This window comes from Colius striatus, chromosome 10 (assembly GCF_028858725.1).
Source record: "Colius striatus isolate bColStr4 chromosome 10, bColStr4.1.hap1, whole genome shotgun sequence".
Lineage (NCBI taxonomy): Eukaryota > Metazoa > Chordata > Aves > Coliiformes > Coliidae > Colius > Colius striatus.
Window position 1 is genome coordinate 18,271,590 of NC_084768.1, and position 14,983 is coordinate 18,286,572.

Genomic DNA, 14,983 nt, shown 5'->3' on the forward strand with positions numbered 1-14,983 from the left:
AATACCAAGTCACACAAGTGACTCACAAAAAAAGAAAGATAAGCCACACCCCAAATTCTCAGGGAAGTTAATAGGAGGAGTGCTTGCCTTCCAGTACCTTGTCAAGCTGGGATAGAAGCCATACTGGTTTTGGACTAGACGATCTCCAAAGGTTCCTTCCAGCCCCTACTGTTCTATGATTCTATGAGATGCAGGGATAGCTCAAGAAAGCTCAGGGAAAAGTCTACACAAGCCTTGTCATCTGTCTTCAAGAATTTTATAATATTGTGAGTCTGTGAATACTTAAAAATTATCAGTTTTGCACAAACATCAAGTTCATTAGCAAGTACTGCCAATGAGAAGGAACATCTTCCTGCAGATAGTATCTGTGTCACACTGAAGTCCATGCAAAGATTCATTAAAAAAACCTCACTTTCCAAGCACAACACCCAAAACATCGGTAATTATTCCATGTGTGGCCTAGAGCTTGAAATCCATAAAGAGTTTTTCTATGCCTTGCATGTACTTAACATCTTTAGCTATTGGAAAAAGCATCTGCCTTTTGCAAGTCTATACAGCAGATGCTGCTGTCCAACACTGCAAGACTGCTGGGATGAAGAGCACACACACTTTAAGTGAGTACAAAGTTGTGCTGCACACATCCCATCACACAGACTATTGAGGGCAGTGGGAAAATTGTATGAGAAGCTTTGTACTAGGTTAAGAGTTGCAGATTAACACAGACTTTCACATGCTACAGTATAAGAAAAAAAACTTCAGTAAAACATTAGAAGGGTCTGATGCCTCAGTAAGAGCTTTAGGAGCAATGATCACCTGCTATTCCCCACTGACTTGATAACACCTCTAGCTAACAGAGAACTTGAAGAATTAAACAAAACCAGAAAGATATTATCTATACAGACTTGAATCCTCCTTCCTTCATTCTAAAAAACTCTAGCAGCACACATTCCTGCACATGTACAAATGTGAGGTTTTGAACTGGAATGTTATGTCACATCAAGCCAGTTGGGACACGCCAAGCCAGTTGGGACAGTGAATACAGCTCAGAAATACAGCTCAATATCTTTATAGTAACCATCTTTTAAAATTAACATTTTATTTTTTGAAATAATTATAACCACTGTGGCAAACTGAGTATCATCACAAGTTAAGGTACAAAATACTCATCTATGTATTTCTTTTTAATAGGGCTAAGCACTCACACACAGAGTTCCTAATAAAACACAGAAGAGTTCAATACCCCACAGAGCAGAAGCAGTGACTTCAAGAACCTAGAGATACTGTACTTTTAACTGAAATGATACTCATGAGTGTTTACACTCACCAATATTCACACTGAGAGTGCACTTACATGGATGCTACTGCTCCATCTGGATTTAATATCAATTGAATATTGGTACTGGAATGTCACCTGACTCATCTTGAACAGCATGTCCATTCAGGCCAGACCAAAGCATCAGGTCTTCCTAGATCAAAGTTTGCAGAACAGTTTCTACCAAAAAAAAAAAGAAAAAGCAAGATTCTGCCTAAATGGCAAGCAATTTGCTATCAGCAAGACTTGCATTATTACCCCTAAATTCAGAAACTGACAGCAACAATACAAACAGGCTAAGCCAAGTGTTCCCTTACCCACATTAGTGAGCTTACAGCAGGATCTGTCTAGAAAGTTAAATGTTTTCTGACACATTCTGACAAAGTTTTTTTCCTGGAATGATTATCCAGCTCATACAAAGCACAAGCTCTTCTCAGTTCAGATATGAGCATAAACATAATGAAAGTAGAACACAAATGAAGATGGTCTAAGAGCTACTTCCAGGAGTCTGAACTCTCAGTAGCCACTTCTTCAACTCAGCAATTTTATCTTCTCTTGAGGCTGCATAACTCTCTGCAGTCTTAATGAGAGAATCATGGTGCTTCTCCAACCCAGCTTTCAGATTTAAGTATATTTCCTACAAAGAGGAGATAAAAAAAAATTTCCCATCAGTAAAGTTAAAGTCTGCTTTGTAAGGATATAGGTGAGAGTGGTCTATGATCAAGTCATTTCAAAGGTACCTCATCCCTGGCTTAAGCAGCAGCATTCATAGAACAGAGAGAAGTTAAAACATCAGAAGAGCAGTCACAAGCAAAACCCCCATGTTACTAAGATGGTCAAACAACTAGCACTAGCCCAGTACTCACACTACAACTCTATTCTATGTTAATGTTTGTCACCAATGTCTCTGTCACTGTGACTACTACTAGTGTATACTACCAGCATGAACAGTAATGAACCAACATGATGAGATGTTACAGGTAGAACATAACTCCCTGTTCCCAACCCATCAGGATTTCTTTCCAAAGCTGAGGTGGACAGTATTCTTCCTGATATCTTAGGAGGAAAGGGTTTGTGACATGGCAAGTGGTCCTGTATTTGAGAGAGGCTGTTGAGAGGAGTACAGTACTGCTCACCACAACAACACAAAGTCTCACAAGTAAGGTCCCAGGGGACAAACAATAAAAGAAAAAACACTGTTTAGAGCTAGAAGTACCACGACATAAAAACAGACATCATGGAACTAGCATACCATCTGCTACAGGCAGAGGTGGGAAGACAAGTTTAATTTTATCTCCCAAAATACTGGGCAATCACACCATTCCAGAGTCTTTTCTCCCAGGTCTGTAGGAGAATGCACCTGTGGGCCATCTATACAGTCTACAGTGATGAGAACTAGCCCTAGCAACTCAGGAGAACCCCAAGTAAGACATGTTCTCCTTCCTGCTGTCCACCCAAACCACCACCTGCTCAGCCTACTCAGTTTGAGGGCCAATAAGTATTCTTTTATCAGCTATATAGCCCAAGCTAAAAAAAAAAAAAAAAAAACACAAAAAACAACAGTTTTGAGAATACCAAGTAGGATTCCTTTAGGGGATAAAATGCCTCAAAAAAAAAAAAAAAAAAAAAAATCAACCACCTCACCTTTGCTTTCATTTCTTCTTTTTCAGCATTCTCTTTCAGCTGCTGAATTTTGAACCTTGTCTGCTGGATTTCCTTGTGAATCGCTGTCACTTTATCATATACAGCACCCCTTTTCTCCTGAACTCTGTTACAATATCTAAAGGTGGAAGAAAAAGTTAGTACTGAGTCATTTGACTAATTCCAGATTAATCTTAAGCCCACCACAAGAAAAGATTCTATTTTATAAGCATGAAACTAACAGCTTCTATAAACAATGCTGTATAGAATGTATTTGCTTGGAAATTTGCCCAGTTCTTAAACTAGAACAACAAGAAGTGAAATTCCAATCAGAGTATGTTGAAGATTCTCAGTTGCTGTCAGGTACAAGTATCAGGGAAGAGCCCTGACTAAAAGTCAGCCATTGGGCCAGGTTAAAAGCAATACAGCTACACTTGAAGTTTCAGCATAAATGAAAGTCACACATTTCCCTTAGCAACAGATCTCCTCCCACCAAATTAGAGTTCTAATCTCATTCATCTACATATGTTATTTGCAACTTCCAGTCCATTGTTTCACTGCATCCCAATGAAAAAACAAGTAGTATTTCCCCTGCTTGCAGGTAAATACAGATAGCTCCAACTATGAGCTGCCATGTAATCAGGAAAAGGTTAGTGTGAGAACAGGAGATCTACTCTGACTTGGAAGTTAAAAAAAAAAAACACCTCCCAGTTTACACTGAGCATTTGTACAATAATTACTTGGAACTGTAGCAGCTGCTTTCTCTAAAAAATGGCTGAAATCACTCACAGTTAGCAAGGGCCTACTTACGTCTTCCACTCAAGGGAAGAGTCGGGACACATTCTGTTATTCACCAGTGAAAACTTGTTTTCAAACCAAAGCTACCTCCCTTCTCCTCTTGCTTAGCAAAGCATCTAATTTTAATAATTCAAGGGAAATATATTAACACATTAAAAACAGATACATAGCAGCAACCTTTAATATAAAGTAGCATTAGATTGGATCCTTTTCATTCTTTATTAGAGTGGGAGGAAAAGTAGCTTAGTGTATTGTACCTCTAGTTGGTACAATCACTAAGCAAAGAGCAAAGGAAGCCTGGGAATCTTGCTGCCAATTTACACATTTGCACAAGCCTTATCAGCATGACTAAGTCTTAGTTGACTCTCAAAGCTATGTGGAAAAAGCTCTTTTCCATTCACTCAGTAATTTCTCATATCCCCTTCTGTATCCATGTATAAAAACCATTCTAGAACAAGCTTTCTCTCTAACAGCTCAGCACTTCTAATCTCACAGCAAAGCCAGGGCCTTACAAGGCTACAGTTTGGTGCTGCAGAAGCAACTGCTGTGCTGTAAACACTGCCTTGCAGCTTGCCTTTAGCATGCAGTATGAAGCAAGATGGGCTAAGAGGCTTTGATCAAATGACACTTTTCCTTTTGTTTTGGAAGCATCATGTCAGGATAATACTCCTCTGAGATACGAGCCCCATTTCCCCATGGGTCTTGAACATCTTTGATAATGAGCAGAAGTGGCAAGGGAAATTATGAAAAATTCATGAAAGGCAAATGGGGCTTTGTTGAAGTCTGATAAGTTGGAAAATTATCCCAATGTGACATTCTCTTTAAGAAGATAAAAGAATCAAGAATAAGCATTATAAATTAAATTAGTGCTCCAATAAAAGAATTGCTGTCAAGTCACATTGCAATTATTGATTTGAGACCCCAAGTCCCTGCCTGCAGCATTACTGGTCTCCTTCATACAAAGCTATCCCACATCACTCATTTTCTTCTTACTGCTAAGCTACATGTTTGTACCAGACACAAACTTTGGTAGCACGTAACAAAGACATAAAGTAGTATCAGGCAGAAATGTCAACTCATCCGTACTCAAACACAGCCTGCTTATATTGCTCAACATCCTCACGCTTCTTTTTTATCCTTATTTCAGCTGTAGACAGCTTCTCCTGTTTTGCAGTGACCAGTCTCTTTAAGGACATCTCATCTGTCTTCCCCTTTTTCAGCTCTATCTGAGCACTCTCAAGCTGGTCCTCCAGATTTCTGACCTAGAGTATAGAAGTATTAAATTAAATGAAGGAAGTTAGCAAAACAGTATACTCCAATAGTTTACTACAATTAGAACTAGATTTCTGCTTTCTGGAGTTCTGATTACTAATTAATTCTCCCAGTTAAATCCCAGTTTAATAGTCTTACCTAGTTTTAAATACATCCAAACTAATAAGACCCATATCACTTAGAATTATTTTCAGGAGGTACTATGAGTTCTGCTATAGCTCTCAGCCAAAAGTGATTTGAACAAGCGTTACACAAATACCCAATCAGACTGCACACCATTTTGCAAATGCTCCCAACAATTGCACTCTTCCAAAATTGAGCAGTAAATAGCAAGGTATGCATTGTGACAAACATTTCATCAGGGAAAGGCTGGCTTAGTAATATTAATAAAGTTCAAGGCACTGAAGACATGACTCTTCCTGAAGTGGCAATTTTTTTACTCTCAGTTTCTGCTCTCTAGGCAGAAGAAACTGGATCTCACTTTTCTTCCATCATTTCTTACCAACAGTGCCAAGACAGTTCAAACTATTTTAGGTTAGGTTTCTATGGCAACAAAGGCTTTGACTATTTCAAGTGGTCAATAGTGCATTAGCTAGTGGCACAGCAGCAGCTCTGTATTTAAGAATGAGACTTTGAAGTTATCAAAATTCTTCCTTTTGGGGGAGGAGATGGAGCTTTCAAGATGCAGACATTTATTGATGATCAACTATCTTGCTTTGACATTAAATTCTCCCTAACCAGATAAAATTTGGATAATACAAACCTCTGATAATACACTGGCCAGCCTCTCCACATTTGCTCTCTGTCTTTCCATCTTCTTTTGATATAACTGCACCTCCAGTTGGCACGATGGGAGAACTTCAACTAGGTCTCTATAAGCTTCATATTTCTCAATAATTTCTCGCTTTAAAGAGAAAAGACTATTAATAAAGGGCTTTAGTGTTCAGCAGTTCCTTTGTATAGTTTTAATGCCTATTGACTTTGGTATCCACTACCTCATTGTTTAATATACTCTAAAATTAATATTTAGTAGTTACTGAAATGAGATCTTCAGTTTGTATTAAAAAAATCATTTGTTTGGAAAGCACAGGAAAAGGTGACATGTAAATGTTTTATGCTCAACTAACTAGCTTGTTGCAAGGGCTTTCACGACTAAAAAAAAAGCTGTACAGTGAAGAAATTCCATACTGTTAAAACAGCGGTTAGGTAAAGCATGATAAAGACAGATGTCTGCAATGACAGCAATAAAGCATACTTTGGAACAAAAATACCTAGGGAGACAAAGTTACATAAGCTTCATTGATGCATGAGTGATCATGAACTACAAACATGGACATCACAGTGTTCCTAAAACGGTGAATGATAACAGAAACACTATGAATCCTTCGTTTTAAATGCAAAGACACTTGTGAGCTGCCCAAATATTCATCTCCTGAGAGCAAACCGCCAGACAAGTATAACAGATTCAAGAGTTCTACACCTCATTTCACAACTAGACGGTTACTCAACAAGGACAAAGCAGCAGTGACTGCAATCCTGCTTTTCAAAGCAAAAAGCCACCAACAAATAAAAAACCCCACAAAAGCTAAACTAAAATAACCCCCACAGCCTTCAATTTTCTCTGAAGTTGTGACTTCATTTCAGACTAACCACTGCTCTGTTGATTTTTGACTAGAAGTAGAAGTCATTCAAGAAGCAGTTCTGGATGATGACAGTGCAGAAAAGCATGTGCTTTTGACAACAGAATATCTCCTTGTGTAGGCAAAGGAAAACCTCACCTTGGATTTCTTGAGCTTCTTAACATTCTCTTTCATTAGTTCTTTGTAATTTTTCAGTTCCTCTGGACTCTCCACAATTTTTGATTTCAGCTGCTCTTGTTCTTCTTTCAAAGCAGCCATTAACACTTTGAGCTCATTCTAGTTAACAAGACAAACACTTTCAATGCCAGCAATGTTAAGTGAACAAAGAGGAACTGTAAAGCATGGTTTGCCAGGACCTTATGGCTAGACAGGTTCTTTTCTGGTTTAAGTCATTCCTCATTAGGAAGTTTGTGTTAAAAATCAATTCCTTTAAACAGCATTAACATTCTCCACAGTAGTTCATAGTCTATTTTGCTCCCTGAACATGCTCAAAGAGGTGCAATACTGAGTCACAAGAATAGCATTTAACCAGCACTCCACAAAGACCTTGTCAGCTAATATGTATCACTAGCAACTCTTTCCTTCACCTAGGGAAACACAGGCAATCACTGCAGGACTGCTGAGCTAGCTGTATCAACCTGGTAGGAGAGCAACAATCTCCCTGTCAAACCTCTCAAAAACATCCTGGTTTGTCCCCACCGAGTCAGTGGCTGCCTCATGAGCCATCCTATGCACTGAGGGAAGCCCATAGCTTCTCAGAAGTCTACATTTCTTGCCTTTAACAGGATCAGCTTCCTAAACATTGACAGGGCTTTACATTGCAGAGAGGTGTATTTCACGTTAACAACAAGCTACTACAATAAAGCATCCTTAGGAGAAAAAAGCAGTCAGATCTGTTTTTTAAAATACTAGTAACCACCAGCCGAGTGTCACTCGGCTCCAAAAAGAATTTGATCCTAGAAAGAGAGATGGTCTTTCAGATGGGTACTTACCAGCTTTCGGGTTCTCTCTGCAATATCTGACTTCTTTTGTGAAATCACCTCTTGCAAAGCTGTCTATAAAAAGCAACAAGATTTAAATAAGCACCTCTACAACTGCTACCTCCTTTACTCTTCTATCAGATCTGTCTACAAGAAAAATCCCATTTATGGTTTCTTTGGAGTGCCAGAGCTAGCAGAAACAAATGCAGTCTATAAGATTTAAAAGACAAGGGCAGAGGACATTCTCATAAAAGCCACTGGGAGCACTAGGGATGCAGCCAGCAGTAGGTAACTGGGAAGAGGGGAAAATGACAGACTACTACTCTTCTTACTGACACTGGCAGCATTAGACACACACAATCTTCTTTGCCAGAGGCACTGTTCTGAATAATAAACTAAGTTAATACAAGGTCCCCAATAATATATAAGTCAAGTATATCGTTAATAGTAGAAAGATGACTTCACATGACCAAAAAAAACCCAACCAAATTAACTATATAGATTTTATGTCATTGTTTTCCAAAGTAGCTGAGAAGGTCACCTGTGAGACCTTAGAGGCAAGTTGCCATTGCTGGAAAGTTACCCCTGCAATGAACTCTACTCTTTTTGCCACCTATTCCCTTGGGTGACCCTTTTTAGGCCTAATTTCCTGCCATGGCTCACCTCCAGTTCCAATTCTTCCAATTCAGGTAGAAAACAAAGGGAAACATACACATCCCACCTCTGAACAATGATACAGCTATCTCCCAAGTCACTGCAGTACTTCATTTCAAAAAGAAAAAGCCCAATACACACTTTGTTCTCCAAGACTGATTTCAGGCATGTTTCACATTCCTTACAGCGAAGTGCAGAGTCAGTGCTAGGCTTTAGACAAATCATTGTGGTATAACGACTTTTGTTTTACATCAGTAAAAGTCCCTTCAGCCTTTGTAGAAGGAAGGGGAGTGGAACAAAGTCAACAGAAATAAGGAACATCCATGATTAGAAGCCATAGCAGCATTTCAGAGAAATATAAAACAAGGTCATACTTGTTTCCGACGATAGTCTTGCCTTAGAACTTGCTCCAGTTCTCGAATGCTCTCTGTCAGTTGCTTCACCTCTGCCTGATGTTCAACTGGAACAGTGCTATGCAAAAGTAAAGATACCGGACACTTTCAGACATCCTTAGTCAGGTCAGAAAACAGTAGATAAAACTATCACTCTCTCCAAAGAGTTTATAAGCAGTAACTTTATCACTCAGGACAAGATGGTCTCAAATTAATGCATCTTGCTTTCCTCTGGTTGTAAGATTCTGCAGTTGAAACACAATCTAAAGAGCTGTTTTGGTAAGCATAAAAAGGAACTAAGTTTAAAGATCAGCTAAAGCAAAGCACAAAAGAACAACACTCCCATCAACTTTCATGGTGATTTTCATTTATCAAATTTGCCTAGTGTTACCTGACATAGAGACACTTTGTATTACGGTAGACCTACAGGTAGACCCAAAGAACTTCCTGTCCAGCACAAATCAAGTGCAGCTATCAGAGGAAAAAAACAACCCACACTGTTTTGAAAGCTCTCTCAGAAGCTAGCTCTCTCTTCATCCTATTATCCACAGGCAAAACAAAAGTTAACGGTGCAAAGCCACAGGCAGTAGGACTAAATGGTCTGAAACAGAGAATGAGGCAAGCACATCAAATAACCAAGGACAACTTGACTCATCTATTAAGTTAAAGATGGGCTTCCTACAGCTATTGAAGAGATAGAGACCTATCACTAATACTCAAGTAGAACAGCAAGAAGTTTCACCATAGTCTCCAACATACAAGAATCCAGTATCCTCTCAAAGCAACCCTATGCTCCCAAAGTCACATGTTTATTTTCCGCCAGAAACTCTTCCATCTTAATGCCAGTAAATCTACTTCTGTATCTCTGAGCACAACCAACAGCAACATCCCTATTTTCTGGCTTATTTCCCAGGGAGGCTAACCAGCAGAGTCAGACAAGGGCCAAAGGAGAAGATAAGTCTGCTCAAATTGAAAGTTGCTATAGTAGTTATCAAACATTTCCATCACATCACACAGATTAACTAGTCTCTTTCCATTTTGGCAATCCATACGGAATCATCAGGTTAGAGAGATCCTAAAGATCACATCCAACTGTTAACCTAACACTGTCCAGTCCACCACTAAACCATGTCCTTAAGTGCCACATCTACATGCTTTTAGATGCCTCCAAGGATGGTGACTCAACTACTTCCCTAAGCAGACAGTTCCATACTTGACAACCCTTTTGGTGAAGAACTCTTTACCAATATCCAACCTAAACCTCCCCTGGCACAAAGTGAGGCTGCTTCTTCTTGTCCTAATATCTGTTACTTGGGAAAAGACAACTCACTACAATCTCCTGTCAGAGAGTTGTCAAGAGCAACAGGGTCTCCCCTCAGCCTCCTCTTCTCAAGACTAAAACACTTCATTTCCCTCAGCCACTCCTCAAACTGGCATTCCTGATCCAGCTTTGTTGGACTGCAGCTCCTCAATGTCCCTCCTGTAGTGAGGGGCCCAAAACTGAACACAGTATTTGAGGTGCAGCCTCACCAGTACCGAGTACTGGAGGACTATCACTTTCCTGGTTCTACAGGACACTATTTCTGATACAAGTCAGAATGCTATTGGCCTTCTTGGCCACCTAGTCACACTGTTGACTCTTTCTGGCAATTGTCAACCAACACTCCCAGGCCCTTTCCCACCAGGCAGCTTTCCAGCCCCCCCCCCATCCCCAAGCCTGTAGGGTTGCACGGGGTTGCTGTGGCCTAAGTGCAGGATGCAGCACTTGGTCTTGTTACGCCTCCTACAACTGACCCCAGCCTATCACTACAGCCTGTTGAGATGGTGCACACTGAATGAAAAGTCTAGTGGCACCTCTCCCAGTACTCACTCCTCATACTCACTTCAGTTTCTCCAGCTTCGCTGCTGCCTCCTGATTTGCGGTCTCCAGTTGTTGGCGTTTCTCCATAGCCAACGTCTGCAAATTAAATATTCAGAGGTATTTTTCATTTTAGATTAATACATTTTTTCCCCCCCGAGGCCTACATTAGGGCCCTACTTGTCATTATTTCACATGAAATGCACCACCTCTGGACTACTGACGTATTTGGAAGAGAAGCCATCTGCAACTCCAGCCCCAGTCTACCAATTGCTATATCTATCCTTTCTCAAAAGAACGATGTGTTGAACCCTTCTTTACCAAGCTAAACCATCAAATGAGTTATGGACAAAAACTTCAGACAACAGCCTAAGTAATAACTTGGTCACGGTCATATAGAAACCTTTAGGATGTCGACAGTCTCATGCAGTTTTCTAAACTGAAATGTTTCCTCAAGAGCTTTGCAAGGGCTTTTCTAATTAACCTATTTACAGGAGCTGTGTGTGCTTATAACATGCTACACAGTTGTACAAGTTTTACATGGTATTAAACTGGTACTATCCTGTATTCCTTGGCTAGATTTAAGATTGCAATATGTTACTTAAACATGCAGTTAAACAACATTTATGCTCCCAGTGGTAGGTTAATACGATATACAAGTAGCTATCTAGAGTAACACGGCACTCAGTCTTACGTAGTTCAGTTGTAACTCCAAATAGACTGCACGTCGATGTTCTCTGAAGTTCACAAAGTTGATAATGCCACTCAAGAAGCGAGCTGTCCTCTTTGTTTCTGCAATGGCAATTGTAAGTCATCACTATTCTGGTTTCTCCATGCATTACGATGACTAAGAAAATAGTTGGGCAAAACATAATTCTCAGAAGAGATAGAAACTTCAAAACAGAATCCAACTTAGTTTTTCCTCTTCCTGAGCTTGCTATGACTTAGCAATTCTATGCAATTTGACAAATGAAGCAGCACCTGTGACAAAGACTCTGACATGCAGCCTCTCTATGAAACAGAAGTCAGGGAGAAAGTGTCAATCTTCACCTACAGCTCTGAAGACAGAGTATCTGGAAACCTGGGACAGTTCTCCATAAGAGATATCCATTTGGCTACACCAAACGAGAAAAAGCACCTGGCTATCAAGTGATGCCCGCCATGCCAGAACACACAAGGATTACAATGAATTTGCTTACTTGGGTTTAAAACATCAGCAATTTGAAAATCATTGACCCGACACACTGGAAGTAAGCGCTCCCTGCAAGGAAAACAAAACACCACCTCAGCTGCAGTGACCATTTTTTGTGCTATATTCAGTTACTACAAAACAGATCTTGTCCTCTCATCCCAGAGCATTCATACAGCAAGCACAGGACAACAGCAAGTCTCATGAGAATAACACAATAGGACTCCACACACACATCAGCATTATAAAACTGTATTCTTCAGGCATCTCACAAAGATTTCCATAAAGAAAGTACTTGCACGTAGAACAACTTCTCAGTCTAATTAGGGAATTCCTACACTTTAACTCTTAGCTAATCATGCACTCAGCTGAAATGAAGCTTGAAGTCTAACACTCCCCTCATTCCAACAAAGATATCCACACAGAATTCAGACAGCAGACTTACACTATAGGTACTTAAAATAGCTCATCTAGGTGGAAATATGACCCTCTAGCCATCCAAAGTATAGATTCACACTCCATCTTGATGAGGCTGGATTACTGGGTTAGTATACTTAGTTTGACAAAATGTTTGCCTGTTGAGAATTTTATTCTATTAAACAATGCTGTCCCCTATTCATCTGTAAATTTTCCTTTGCTCCAAGCCAAACCAGTGGCAAAAAGGCAGAAAGCCACACTACTTCTAGTAAAATGCATCCTTACAAGGAGTAGCAACTGAACAAATGCAGCATCTTCTACTTACATGTGAATATACAAGTTACAAACAGGTAGAAAGCCTTCAAATATCTGTGGATACATTATGTCAACGTTGACTGGCATCTAAAGATTAAAAAAAGTCAATGGATAAGTAGACAATATTTAAATACACATGGATTTTTTTTCCCACAATATAAAACAGGCAGAATTTCTAAGTTCACAATCATGCAATTACAAGACAGAAAACAGTAAGCTACTTGTCATTTACTAACAAGAAGATAAACTAAATGTTGAAGTAAGTGCATTTGTTTTTCCTTTCACCTGCCACTACAGACATACCATGTAGAAACGCTCCAGGCGGATTCCATATACCTTCTGCAGGATCCTCATGTAAATCATGTGTAAAACCTCATGCTGCAGAAAGAAAGGACGTGAATCACTATTCCATACGATTGATTATTCAAGGTTCTCAGACTAGACCATAAAAGCAGTTCTGCCTTTAACACAAAGGCTAACTTCACCAAGCCACAAAGTTTCATTTTCCATCAGTTTGCAGTCCAAGCAGTACTATGTCATAATTGTATTGATGGGCAAAAGCAGACATACAGAAGGGAAAGGCCTGAGAAAGTTAGAAAGACAGGATTCACTGTAAACTAACAACATGATAAGAAACCTCAGCTCACTGGAATTCAAATCACTCGTTAGTAAAGGCCTTGAAGATAACTAATAAGCAGATAACTAATAAGCTGGTGTGAAGACAGCTGTGGATAAGGAGGACTTGGAATTGTGGAAAACAGAATTGTTTGCATCCTGCTCCATTGCCTGGAAATCTATCAGAGACACTGAACAAGGGTAAGCTCAAAGAGGACTTATTAGTTCATGAATATGTAGTAGGTGCTTATGCATACCCCTACCTGTACCCTGTAAGTAGCCCTTTGCTAGAGAATAGGGTGTGTGAGCTGGGCAGAACTACCTCCCTTGCACCTCCCGGCACAATACAGACCTACTTTATAACCCTTAACTGTGTTATAGAGTTTGTTCCACACGTCAGTATTATAAGAGACAACAATCGGCTCAGACACAGCACTGCCACAGCTAGGCAGTGTTTCTCATTACACTGCTGCTCACTAAGCAGTTTGCAAAGTGAGGAACACTAAAAATCTAAAAAAAGGGTCACAAAAACTATAAGCCCATAGCAAAGAATACTCTTACATCACATTATTAAAATGAAGGGGGGGAAAAAAAATACCCGCACACCAAAAGTTATTCATTTACCATGCTAATTCAAGATTAATTCACATGGATCTTGTTTCTTAAAAACAATCATCCCATCCTTCCCCAAACAAGCAGGGAACATGAAGCTTCCCCCTTCAGCAGGCACAAGCACTTATACAGCAGCCCAAGAAATCATGTTGAGGCATCAAGTCAACTTTAAAGTCACTTCTTTGTCTGTTGAGGTTACATTAAGCCTGCACCATCATTAATGCTCAGACCCAGACAAGAAAAAAAAAAAAGGCCAGCAGAGGGATATTTACCAGACTGGTTTAAAAGCACTGGCTGATTAAGCAAGCTCTTGAAACCACGACACTGTACCAAACACGGTGGCTACTTTAACCCAGTGCCCACAGAACTGAGACAGATCACGTAACGTCACGTTTGTCCACTTGAGAGCCCACTCCCTGGTAAGCCTTGCGCAACTCTTCCTCAGCCTGAAGGAAGAAGCTCTAAGCGTAGACGGGAGAGTGACCACCCAAGAAACCATCCGATCCCCCGCGAAAGGGAGGGATGAAGGAGCACCGGGCGAGGAGCAGGCCGCGGCCTCCCCAGACTTCCTCACGCACCTTGGGGTTACCGAATACGTCAGCCTTGACCAGGTTCCGTGCCTCGGCACCCGTCAGGATGTGGCTGCGGAGGTAGCTGATGATGTCGTCGAGGCTGTAGCGGGGGAAAGTCAGCGTGTCCATAGCGGCGGAGGGGCGAGAACCTGACGGCGCACGAGCGGCGGCTCCGGGCCCGCCGCTTGAATCTGGCGCGCGCCTGCCCCGCCCCGCCGCGTCACGCGACACCCCGCCGACGGCCAATCGCGCCCGCGCCCGCGGGAGGGGGCGGAGCTTGGCGAGCCCCGTCGAGCGACGGCCGTTAGCCGCTAGGGGCGGGGCTGCTGCTGGCGGCGGACGCGGGTCCCGCTGCGCCCCGCCCGGCCGCCCCTCACGGCCGGCGCCGCCGCCTCGCCTGTGCCGGGCGGTGGGGAGCCGCAGCACTCACCGCCATAGCAGCGCCCGCCTGAGGGCTATGGGAGCCTGCCAGCAGCCCCGCTTGGCGGGCTGAGCGCTACACGGGCACTCACAACCAGCGACCCCTCAGTCCGGGGCAGGGCGGGCAGAGGAGTGGGCAGGCGGCGGAACACCGTGGCAGTCAGCAGCCGCAGCAGAGGCGGCTTTGCAAAGCTTGTCCACGGTAAGAAGAACCTCCTCAGCTTCCTTGTACCGCCTCCTGATAGGAGACAAAGCCAGCCCAGTGCAGCGTTAGGCAGGGCTCTCTTGCTTAATGA

At 41.5% G+C, this 14,983-nt stretch overlaps 1 protein-coding gene across 4 annotated transcripts in view; it reads right to left on the minus strand.

The window, feature by feature from the left end:
* Positions 1–14,983, minus strand: part of NUF2 (NUF2 component of NDC80 kinetochore complex) — a 35,639-nt gene that overhangs the window by 19,830 nt on the left and 826 nt on the right. Inside the window, exons 1-14 of one of the 4 annotated variants that reach the window (XR_009819342.1) lie at positions 14,274–14,396; positions 12,772–12,846; positions 12,479–12,555; positions 11,747–11,808; positions 11,242–11,339; positions 10,573–10,646; positions 8,672–8,768; positions 7,656–7,718; positions 6,802–6,939; positions 5,787–5,927; positions 4,838–5,013; positions 2,957–3,092; positions 1,630–1,949; positions 1,047–1,492 (exon numbers count right to left, since the gene is read on the minus strand). Coding sequence is in view for 2 of the 4 variants with exons in the window: in XM_010201730.2 (XP_010200032.1) it covers positions 1,800–1,949; positions 2,957–3,092; positions 4,838–5,013; positions 5,787–5,927; positions 6,802–6,939; positions 7,656–7,718; positions 8,672–8,768; positions 10,573–10,646; positions 11,242–11,339; positions 11,747–11,808; positions 12,479–12,555; positions 12,772–12,846; positions 14,274–14,396 (1,410 nt within the window). In the remaining 2 variants the exon portion in view is untranslated. Of the gene's footprint in view, positions 1–1,046; positions 1,950–2,956; positions 3,093–4,837; positions 5,014–5,786; positions 5,928–6,801; positions 6,940–7,655; positions 7,719–8,671; positions 8,769–10,572; positions 10,647–11,241; positions 11,340–11,746; positions 11,809–12,478; positions 12,556–12,771; positions 12,847–14,273; positions 14,397–14,983 lie in introns of those variants that run through there. The other 3 variants (XR_009819341.1, XM_010201730.2, XM_062003316.1) reach the window with 3 other exon arrangements.